The 12,500-nt window shown below is 36.0% G+C and overlaps 1 protein-coding gene and 1 long non-coding RNA gene across 5 annotated transcripts in view; one reads left to right on the top strand and one right to left on the bottom strand.

The window, feature by feature from the left end:
* tunar (TCL1 upstream neural differentiation-associated RNA) overlaps positions 1–10,253 on the top strand; it is a 30,465-nt gene extending 20,212 nt beyond the window's left edge. For both annotated transcript variants that reach the window (NM_001416148.1, XM_073926908.1), the window contains one exon: positions 9,581–10,253. In NM_001416148.1, coding sequence (NP_001403077.1) covers positions 9,581–9,766 — 186 coding nt within the window. In that variant the 3' untranslated portion in view covers positions 9,767–10,253. The remainder of the gene's footprint in view (positions 1–9,580) is intronic.
* LOC141378498 (uncharacterized) overlaps positions 1–12,500 on the bottom strand; it is a 282,672-nt gene that overhangs the window by 34,111 nt on the left and 236,061 nt on the right. Inside the window, exons 3-4 of one of the 3 annotated variants that reach the window (XR_012393180.1) lie at positions 6,218–6,396; positions 5,867–6,121 (exon numbers count right to left, since the gene is read on the bottom strand). The exons of the other annotated variants lie outside the window; for them this stretch is intronic. This is a non-coding gene — a long non-coding RNA (uncharacterized lncRNA). Of the gene's footprint in view, positions 1–5,866; positions 6,122–6,217; positions 6,397–12,500 lie in introns of those variants that run through there. 3 annotated transcript variants of the gene reach the window in all.

Raw genomic sequence — 12,500 nt, 5'->3', positions numbered from 1 at the left:
CCCAAAAACCTAACCCCCACTTTTGCATTACAAAATATTAATTAGATGCTAATTAGAAGTTTATTGAGCTAATAGCCTTAGTTAATGGTTTGTTAACAGCATAAATCCATTCATTAATTTTCCTTTGGGTTAGTGGTGTAACGAAGGGCTAACACAGAGGGATCCATTTGCAGTATTTTTATTAAACACAGTTTAATAAATAGCACACAGATGTTGTGCGTGCATAAACTCACATCAAACACAGTAGTCAATAGTCGTTGGGTTGGAGGTAGGTAAACACAGGATGAGTATGCAGGCATGGGTCAGAGGCAGGCGGCTAGTATCAGAGTCGGTAAGCAGGCTTGAGTTCAAAGGCAGGCGGCTAGGATCAAAGTCGAGGTTCAAGCTGAAGTACAAGGCAGGCGGCAGGCAGGACTGGGTCAGTAAACAAAGCAAGATCACAACGGGAAAGCAGGCAAGTATGAGAACGCTCAGTAGTGTTAGCCGGGGCAAAACAAGACTTCGTAATGAAGCAGTGTGTGTGTGCTGCTTATATGTGTGTGGAGGGTGATTGCTGGATGCGTGTCAGGTGTGTCTGCTATCAGTGTAAATGGATGACGTAATGTCAATAGTCCGGTGATGCTGGCCAGCGGGGGGAATGACTGGGACCGAGTCGGTGACAAGTAGCTTATTTACAAGGACATAGGTTTAGGTTTGCACTTGACATTGGTGGGGACGGGTGTATTAAACACGGGTATGTATATTTGTGTGTTTGTGTTTGTGTATATATATATAAACACACACACACACACACACACACACACACACACACACACACACACACACACACACAGATGAAGTCAGAATTAATAAATAATTATTATTTAATACCCCCCCCCCCCCCCATTTTTGTTTAACGGAGAGCAGATTGCTTCAACAAATCTCTTAACATAATATTTCTAAAAACTGATTTATTTTCTCTTTGTCATGATGACAGTAAATAATATTTTACTAGATATTTTTCAAGACACTTCTATACACCTTAAAGTGACATTTAAAGGCTTAACTAGGTTAATTAGGTTAACTAGGCAGGTTAGGGGAATTAGGCAAGGTATTGTATAACAGTGGTTTGTTCTGTAAACTATCCAAAACAAATATTGCTTAAAGGGGCTAATAATATTGTCCATAAAACGTCTATAAAAAAATAAAACTGCTTTTATTCCAACTGAAATAAATCAAATAAGACTTTCTCCAGAAGAAAAACTATTATCAGACATTCTGTGAAAATTTCCTTGCTCTGTTAAACAGCATTTGGAAAATATTTAAAAAAGAAAAATAAATTCAAAGGGGGGCTAATAATTCAGACTTTAACTGTAAATATAAATATAAATATATATATATATATATATATATATATATATATATATATATATATATATATATATATATATATATATATATAGCAACCTTATTGCTGTGAGGTGACAGTGCTAACCACTGAGCCACCGTGCCACCCAACAGCATGAGTTGTAACTTAAAATAAAGTCTTACCAAATTTCCCATAGAAAAACAAAGTCACATAAGAAAAATATAGTGATATAATGAGGGCTTCTTAAGCACTACAAAAACAAGAATAAAAAAAAAAAAAAACAGAAAGTCAAACACAGGAGCGTGTCTCTCAGATGCTGAAGCTGAAGTTTCTGTGCACATGAATGTTTAAAGAGGCATGCAGGCACTCAGACCTTTTATGATTGGCTCTTTGTTGCAAAACAGTTCACAGTAGCATTTGAGTTTTGCATTCATTTCACTGGCAGAGGCATTCAGGGTTGTCACACACAAAGTGTAGCTTTGATTTCCTCAAAGCGGTTTCACTGTGTTTGTTGAGCGTTTCGCAACATCTGTCAGCACTTCTTGGGTTTGAAGCCCTAAAATAAAGAGTATTTGCATTCACCCTTCAAATGTACATACGGCTAGGCTTTATTTTTATTGTCAGCATGAGATGGACGTTAAGTTTGTCCTTTTTTCATATGGTAACGTCCAGTAGAAAAGGTTTTTTAAATGAGAAAATATGTAGGACGGTTTGCTCTCAGAATCACCGATAGCACCTTCTGGTGCAGAATGTTTTCAGACTCTGATGATGATGTGAACGGGGAACTATATTTTGCAGACAATATCTTATCATATTAATTAAAAAAATTGCCTTCCACAAAAACATGCACTGATAGCCCGCCCGAACAGACTGATAGCCCTGCCCTAAATGACTGATAGACCTGACCTAATTAACTGATAGCCCGGCCCGAAATTACTGATAGCCCCGCCCTAAAGGACAAATAGCCCTGCCCTAAAAGACTGATAACCCTGCCCTAAAATAAGGATAGACCTGACCCAAAGGACTTATAGCCCTGCCCTAAATAACTGATAGCCCCGCCCTAAATTACTGATAGCCCCTCCCAAATTGACTGAAAGACCCACCCTAAATGGCTGATAGCCCCGCCCTAATTGACAGATATACTCACCCTAAATGACTGATAGCCATGCCCTAAATTACTGTTAGCCCTGCCCTAATTGACTGATAGACCCACCCTAAAGCAGGTCGCACACCAAAAGCGTTGCTCGGTGACGTGCAGCGTTGTGCCACACTGCGCCATGCATTTCTAAATCCTAAACGTAGGTTTCTATCAGGGTACACACACTGGCGCCGAAAGTCAGCGGCGACCAGGCACAACTCGAGACACTGTTCATATTTCTGACATGCCACAGAGCGCCATCTTATTAGTTTCACTTTAAATAGCATGCGAATGTGCGTGTCTGGTGTGCGATACTTTCAACTGTCATTTGCGCACCGTATCACGGCGCTGAGCAGCACATCCAGTGTGTGACACCCTTAAAGGACTGATAGACCCGCCCTAAATGACTGATAGTTCTGACCTAAGGAAGTAATAGCCCCTTCCTGAAGGACTAATAACCCCGTACTAACCCACTGATAGACCTGACCTAAGGAACTGATAGCCCGACCTTAAATGACTGATAAACCGACCCTAAATGACTGATATACCTGACCTAAATGACTGATAGATTCGACCAAAAGGATTGATAGCCCCATTCAACATGACTGAAACACCCACCATAAATGACTGATAGACTTGACCTAAATGACTGATAGACCCGCCCTAAATGACTGATAGACCCACCCTAAATTACTGATAGATCCACCCTAAATGACTGATAGATCCACCCTAAATGACTGATAGACCCACCCTAAATGACTTATAGACCCGCCCTAAATGACTGATAGACCCACCCTAAATGACTGGTAGACCGCCCTAAATGACTGATAGACCCGCCCTAAATGACTGATAAGACCACCCTAAATTACTGATAGACCCACCCTAAATGACTGATAGACCCGCCCTAAATGACTGATAGACCCACCCTAAATGACTGGTAGACCGCCCTAAATGACTGATAGACCCACCCTAAATGACTGATAGATCCACCCTAAATGACTGATAGACCCACCCTAAATGACTGATAGACCCACCCTAAATGACTTATAGACCCGCCCTAAATGACTGATAGACCCACCCTAAATGACTGGTAGACCGCCCTAAATGACTGATAGACCCGCCCTAAATGACTGATAAGACCACCCTAAATGACTGATAGACCCGCCCTAAATGACTGATAGACCCACCCTAAATGACTGGTAGACCGCCCTAAATGACTGATAGACCCGCCCTAAATGACTGATAAGACCACCCTAAATGACTGGTAGACCGCCCTAAATGACTGATAGACCCGCCCTAAATGACTGATAAGACCACCCTAAATGACTGATAGACCCGCCCTAAATGACTGATAGCCCCACCCTAAATAACTGATAGACCCGCCCTAAATGACTGATAGCCCCACCCTAAATTACTGATAGACCCGCCCTAAATGACTGATAGACTTGCCCTAAATGACTGATAGACTTGCCCTAAATGACTGATAGACCCGCCCTAAATGACTGATAGCCCCACCCTAAATGACTGATAGACCCACCTTAAATGACTGATAGACCCGCCCTAAATGACTGATAGATCCACCCTAAATGACTGATAGACCCGCCCTAAATGACTGATAGATCCACCCTAAATGACTGATAGATCCACCCTAAATGACTGATAGACCCACCCTAAATGACTGATAGACCCACCCTAAATGACTTATAGACCCGCCCTAAATGACTGATAGACCCACCCTAAATGACTGATAGCCCCACCCTAAATGACTGATAGACCCACCTTAAATGACTGATAGACCCGCCCTAAATTACTGATAGATCCACCCTAAATGACTGATAGACCCGCCCTAAATGACTGATAGACCCGCCCTAAATGAATGATAGCCCCACCCTAAATAACTAATAGACCCGCCCTAAATGACTGATAGACCCGCCCTAAATGACTGATAACCCCACCCTAAATGACTGATAGACCCGCCCTAAATGACTGATAGACCCGCCCTAAATGAATGATAGCCCCACCCTAAATAACTAATAGACCCACCCTAAATGACTGATAGACCCGCCCTAAATGACTGATAACCCCACCCTAAATGACTGATAGACCCGCCCTAAATGACTGATAGATCCACCCTAAATTACTGATAGACCCGCCCTAAATGACTGATAGATCCACCCTAAATGACTGATAGACCCGCCCTAAATGACTGATAGACCCACCCTAAATGACTGATAGATCCACCCTAAATGACTGATAGACCCACCCTAAATGACTGATAGCCCGACCTTAAATGACTGATAGACCCGCCCTAAATGACTGATAGATCCACCCTAAATGACTGATAGACCCACCCTAAATGACTGATAGCCCGACCTTAAATGACTGATAGACCTCTAGAGTTAATAATAATAGTAATAACAACAACAACAACAACAACATCAACAATAATAATAATAATAATAATACCTTACATGTATATAACACTTTTCTGGGCACTCAAAGCGCTTTACACAATGGGGGGAATCTCCTCATCCATCACCAGTGTGCAGCATCCGCCTGGATGACGTGATGGCTGCCATATTGCGTCAGACCGCACACCAGCTGATTGGTGGAGAGGAGACAGAGTGATGAAGACATTTATGCTATGGGGATGATTAGGAGGCCATGATGGACAGAGGCCAGTGTGCAAATTTGGCAAGGATACTCTTGTTCCAAGGACATCATCAAAATGGAGTCACAACTTCATCTTGACTTCTCATTCAGACTCATATAGAGTCCCCATCAATATACTGGGGCATTAGGAATATAGGTTGAACGCCCCCTGCTGGCCTCACAAACACCACTTCAGCAGCAAGGCCACGTGGTCACCCATCCAGGTACTGACCAGGCACAGCCCTGCTTAGCTTCAGTGGGCGACCATGTGAGAGTTGCAGAGACCTAGCAGCCGGGATGCTGCTGAGTGGGTGGCATGGTGGCTAAGTGGTTAGCATTGTTGCCTCATGGCAAGGTCATTGGTTCAAGTCCTGGCTAGACATGAAATATAGGTGAACTGGATAAACTAGATGTGTGTAAATTGGAGAGAGTGTGTGCATGTGTGTGTGTGTGTGTGTTTCCCAGCACAGTGTGCCTGGAAGGCTGCTGTATAAAACAAATTGCCAAGGTAATTACAGGTTCATTCCACCGTGGCGACTTCTAATAAACAGAGAATAAGCTGATGGAAAGCGAGCAATGCTCCTGAGCGATGTCTGCACTGTAAAAAATATCTGTTCGTGAACAGTTTCCATATTTAGTGATTCACAAGTGTTTATTTGCAGTTGTGAACGGCATTATGGGATGTTGATCTCTGCTCTGTCCACTTTTAATGATGAAAAATCAACTGTGCAGTTTAACAAAGTGAGTTTTATTGACATATTTGTAAATAATAGAATGCATAACAAATAATATCTAGATAGATAAGTTCGTAAAAGAGCAGAAGGTATACTGCAGTTTATTACAAGGTTTCTGTAGCGTAATATACAACACCAATCAGACAATACAGCACTGCAGACTATTAAACATGTTCATAAAAGTCACTTTTTCCAACTTCTCAAGGTTTAAAGTTGTTGGAAGAAGGATCCAGATCCCAAAATTCAGTTCTAAAGCAGAAATAAACAGGGAAAAATAAATAAATACATCACAAAATAGAGAAAACTGATCATTTATGGATGTTTTTGACAGTGTGGCCGGCTCACTGTGGTTTCGTCCCAGCTGGCCGTTGCTGAAGTGGTTTTGGACACTGGCCACTGTTTGTGAGCCGGCCGCAGCTGCTCTCTCTAGTGAAGCTGTTTCCAGACTCATATTCTGGCACGTCTGACGCTCAAACATGTCTTCTATCAGAGCTGAGCAGTTGCCTTCATGCATGAGAGCACATCTAGTGTAAAAAAAAAAAGGCGAGGACTGGGTTTGGGGAAAGCCCAGTTTAGGACTCTCTATTAGAGCCAGATGCATGTTATACAGCACACACACAGTTGATGTCAGAATTATTAGCCCCCACTGTATATTTTTTCCTTCAACTTCTTTTTATTGGAGATTTTTTTCAGCACATTTCTAAACATAATATTTTTAATAACACATTTCTAATAACTGATTTATTTTATCTTTGCCATGATGAGAGTAAATAATATTTGACTAGATATTCTTTAAGATACTAGTATTCGGCGTATTTAAAGGCTTTAAAGCAAGTTAGAGTAATTAGACAAGTCTTTGTATAACGATGGTTTGTTCTGTAGAAAATCTAAAACAAATATTGTTTAAGGGGGCTAATGATCTTGACCTTTAAATGGTTTAAAAAAAATTAAAAACTGCTTTTATTCTAGCTGAAATAAAACAAATAAGACTTTCTCCAGAAGAAAAAAATATTATCAGACATACTGTAAAAATTTCTTTGCTCTGTTAAACATCATTTGGGAAATATTTTAAAAAGAAAAAAAATCAAAGGGGGGCTAATAATTCTGACTTCAACTATATATTGTCCACTGCATTATAAATAACCAAGAAACACGGCAGCATTTTTGTTATTTAATTGTATATATTTAATTATGTTACCAGGTTTCTGCTTGCGATATCTGTAACATTTATGCATTAATTATAGGAAAGCATAAATGCTATACACGGTCAGCAACACTAAATGCATGTGCATACATCTTCCTCCTGACTAGAAGCACATTTCTCAGCGGCTCATTATGTTTTATTCAGGGGACGATAGAAATGAATATATTTTTGATGAAAAATCTCTTTCATTTCCCTTAATAAATCATCAGCCTGTAAAAGCTTAAGGAAAACCAGCAAAACTGAGCAGAGAAACACTGCAGTGACTTACATTTAGACACTGTTATTATTAATTATATATATTTGTACTATTATATATTTGCAATAAACTAAACTTCATTTCAAATGGTTCTAAAACATGTTTTATAGGTTTAATTATATGCAGTTTTTAATTTGATTGTGTCTTTTTTACAGAAATGTTATTTTTAAATATGTAAACCTATTTTTTTAAAAAAAACATTGCATTTCTCTATATAAACCATCCCAAACCCCTACACCAATATTTAATTACATTTACTAACAACCCAAGCTATTTTTAATCAGATTGACAAAAAATCATACAAATCATTTATTTATTAAACTTTATTGTATTTACTAACATCCAAAGTTATTTTTAAACATGTTTGCTGTAGACCGACAACAACAAAATAATACAAATAAATAATTAAAGAAAAGAAAAATGTAAATTAAAATAAATAAATACATTATTATGTATTGTATTTATTTTTAGAAATGTATTATTATTTATTTTTTATTTACTAACATCCCAAGTAAATTTTAAATATGTTTTCTGCAGATTGACAGTCATACAAAAATAAACTAAATAATCGAAAAATATATAAAGAAACAAAATAATTAAATACAGCAAAATGTTTATTTTTACACATTTATTTTTAAACTAACATTATAAATTATTTACTAACATCCCAATTTATTTTTAAACATGTTTGCTGCATACTGACTACAAAACACATTCATATAAATAAATAAATAAATAAATAAATAAATAAATAAATAAATAAATAAAGAGTTCAGATGCAAAAACCTAAATGCCATCTGAAATTTTCTCCTAAAAAGTTTTTTCAGCCTTATAAGTTTGTTCAGCTATTTTACTTTAGATAAAAATTATAACTGAGCAGAGTATTTTATAATTATTTATTTGTATTTTTTTGTGTTAATGTGTGTATTATTACTTGTTTTTTGGTTACTAACATCCCAAGTTATTTTTAAACATGACAGCAACAAATTAATACAAAAATAAATAAATAATAGAAACTGTTTAATAAAATAAAATAATTAAATGCATGCAACAATTTTATTTTTATTGCATACATTATTTACTAACTTTATACCTTATTTACTAAGATTCCAAGTTATTTTTAACATGTTTGCTGCAGACTGACAACAACAAATAAAATAAATAAATAAACAAATAAATAGATGATAGAAAAATGTATAACAAGATAAAACAAATGCATGCATAGAAAATTTTAATTTTATTTATTTTTAAAAGTGTATTATTATTTATTAACATCCCAAATTATTTTTAAACATGTATATAATTATTTATATTTGCAATAAACTAAACTACATTTAAAACGGTCCTAAAACATGTTTTATAGGTTTAATTTAGTTTCTAATTTGATTATTTATTAGTGTTTTATTGTAGAAATGCAATGTTTTTATGTAAACATATTTAAAAACATTGCATTTCTCTATACAAACCACCCCAAACCCCCATCCTAATATGTATTTTTTTAGTTTAGCAAAATCCCAGGTTATTTTAAACATGTTTGCTGCAGATAGACAACAACAAATTTATACAAATAAATAAATAAACTAAAAAATACAAAGATGTATAATAAAATAAAATATTTAATGCATGCAACAATTTTATATTATTATTATTATTTATTTAAATTTTTGTGTTAATGTATTATTACTTCTTTTTTGTTTACTTGCATCCCAAGTTATTTTTAAACATGTAAAAAAACATTTTAAACAACAAATAAATGCAAAAATAAATAAAGAATAGAAACTGTATAATAAAATAAAATAATTAAATACATGCAACAATTTGATTTTAATTGTATACATTATTTATTAACTTTATACATTATTTACTAAGATTCCAAGTTATTTTTAACATATATGCTGCAGACTGACAAAAATAAACAAATAAATAAATAAATAAATAAATGAATAAATAAATGAAAGAAAAATGTATAACAAAATAAAATAAATACATGCATAGAACTTTTTTTTAAGTGTATTATTATTTCTTATTTACTAACATGCCTAGTTATTTTTAAACATGTTTGCTGCAGATTGGCAACAACAAATTAAATAAATAAATTAATTAATTAATTAAATAAAGTAATAGCAAAATTATATATTTATTTCTATTATTTTTATTTACTAACATCCTAAGTTATTAGCTAAGCATATTTGCTGCAGACCTCCCCCTTCCACTGTACACTTATGACTAGCTTATGTGTGTTTTCCAGACTGGCGTGAGAGGAAAACTTCAGACTTCTCCCAGAAAAATGGTAAACACTGCTCTGAGTGATGAGGAAAAGGGCATTCAAGACAAGGAAAGCAAAGAGGAATCCATTCTGGCTATGCTGGGAATCATCGGGACCATCCTCAACCTACTGGTCATCATCTTTGTGTACATTTACACGACTCTGTGATGCAAATCTGAACTTCGTGATGATCCTGGCATTAAAAAAGCAGGCCGATCCACCAGGGACCCACAGAAACATGCGCTCAAATGCAGAAACACGGACAGCAGATTCCCTTCAAACACAGATGAGTCCGTGGGGAACTTCATAACTTGTAAATATGCACGCTATTTACTCATTTCCGCCTGCGATCCGGAGAAACGGGACCATTTTTATGCATGGCTCAGTTCTGATCCGAATAGCTGTTTTTAATAGCAAACCTACAGTATAGCGATTTCTTACTCTACTTACTTGACTATGAGAGTTCAAGTTTTTCAGGAGACATGTTCTCCATGTTTCAGGTTTCCTTAAAACTTTGCTGTTTACAGTATTAAAAATATGCTAACACTTTAGATGATGGGGTGTTCGTAAGACTGTCATGAAACCTTTATAATAATACATGTGAAGGAGATTTTACGCATGATTCTAACATGAATCTATGAATCTACAGTAACTTAATGGCTGCAGCTCGCAGTAACTTACTGTAAATCAATTACGGCTCAAATTGGTCTTGCTGTATATGTATTTACAGCCCTGTATATTTTTACTGTAAAATATACAGTGATTTTCACATTGCAAGTAACATTGCATAACTGTCCTACAGTAAAACACAGTTCATATTACAGTAAAACGCTGTATAATTTACAAAAATTGTTAAGAGTGTGCAGTTATGAAATTCATTCATTCATTCAATTTTTTTTTCGGTCTAGTCCCTTTATTAATCCGAGGTCGCCACAGCGGAATGAACCGCCAACTTATCCAGCACACTTTTACGCAGCGGAAGCCCTTCCAGCTGCAACCCATCTCTGGGAAACATCCACACATACATTCACACACACACACAAATGGACAATTTAGCCTACCCAATTCACCTGTACTACATGTCTTTGGACTGTGGGGAAAACCAGAGCACCTGGAGTTAACCCAGGGAGAACATGCAAACTTCACACAGAAACACCAACTGACCCAGCTGAGGCTCGCAGCAGCGACCATATATATATATATATATATATATATATATATATATATATATATATATATATATATATATATATAGTGTGGCAGGGCATATATATATATATATATATATATATATATATATATGCCCTGCCACACTATGAAGGAAACTCATTTCAGCCGCTTGTATCCGAGACCTTGCCCTTTCAGTCATGACCTAAAGCTCATGACCATAGGTGAGAGAACGTAGGAACGTAGATTGACCAGTAAATCGAGAGCTTTAAAAGTAGCACCAGTATCGAAATAATCCCCAAACGATACCTAACCTTATTCATGACAATCATGTTCATGACAGATTTATGACAAGTTATGTTGTCTTGATAACGTCAAGTGGTCATGACCCTGACAAAAACAAAAACAATTATGTCAAATGATGACAAATGTGCATTTAAAATGACATAACGGCTCGATCAAATGACGCTTAATAACATAAGCATGTATAAAATCCAGCCTGATCTCACAAGGAAACGTAAGTATTTTACGTTTCGTCAGTTTATTGACTAATTTGTACGAATTCGTACGAGTTGAGTCATATGAAAATGTACGATTTTAAAAAGGAGGCGTGGCACCCAACCCCACCCCTAACCGTCATTGGGTGATAAACAAATCATACTAAATTGTACGAATTAGATCGTACAAATTCGTACAAATTAGCCACTAAATCAAAAAGTTACGAATTGCCGTAAGATTGCTTCGTAAAATTTCATTCACATTATAAATGTTCATGACACACCCTCTTCAAGTAAAGTGTTACCAACTAAGTGTATTATTAGACCTGAGAGATTTATGATGGATTTTGTCATGATGCATTTTAATACGTTCTTGAAAAATTTGATGTTGTTTGTACAGCGGATGTAAACATGCTAAGCTATTTCAGGCACTATGGAATCAGTGCTTTTACCTGTTTATTAACATTGAACATTTATTTGCTGATCTTCTTGTTTGGTATTGTTTTGTGAAGGTTACAGCAGTTTTAGGATATGTGGGGTGATATATTGAACTTTTCTGTGAAGGTGTTTATGTTTGTGCATTTTAAATATATGACTATTTCCCATTGTTTTCAAAGAGAGGTCTGAGAAATCTCATCCCTGACTGTTGAATATAATATATTCATCATACAGTGTATTCAGACATTGCCTTAATATCGACCTGCGCATTCATATCTGCATTATTAATCATTTCAGATTCAATATTCAGTTGCTAAGTGAAAAATCCATTTTCTTTTCCACAATGAAATGTACAACATCAAATATTAAAGTATTAACCTGAAGCAAGTCTGTTAATCAATGTTCTCATTAATGATTCTTTAAATTACAACAATCTTTTACATCGCAATTTGTGCAGAAAACTACATTAAAAATTATGCCCTGCATAAAGTTCCACATATCAGAGAGCAAAGTTTGGCGAAAATGACGATATACAGACATATCGCACTGCTACGAGTGTGATATTGAGTTCAATAATAATTCAAAGGCACATTCATGTTTATAAAAAAGAAAATCAAATCAAGCCCTTTTGTATGAGGAACTACTTTCTTTCGACATTTCTGCATACATCTGTAGCTGATAAGCAGAAACCGTTGCAAGTATTTGAATGAATCTATAGCGTGATGTCTAAAATGATGACAAAACAGCAGATTTTGCTCACATTTTAAGATTTTAGGGCTGAACGGCATGAAAGGCCATCA

This window comes from Danio rerio, chromosome 17, assembly GCF_049306965.1.
Source record: "Danio rerio strain Tuebingen ecotype United States chromosome 17, GRCz12tu, whole genome shotgun sequence".
Taxonomy (NCBI): Eukaryota; Metazoa; Chordata; class Actinopteri; order Cypriniformes; family Danionidae; genus Danio; species Danio rerio.
The sequence above is the reverse complement of the archived record's forward strand: the minus strand, read 5'-3'. Positions and strand labels throughout refer to the sequence as shown.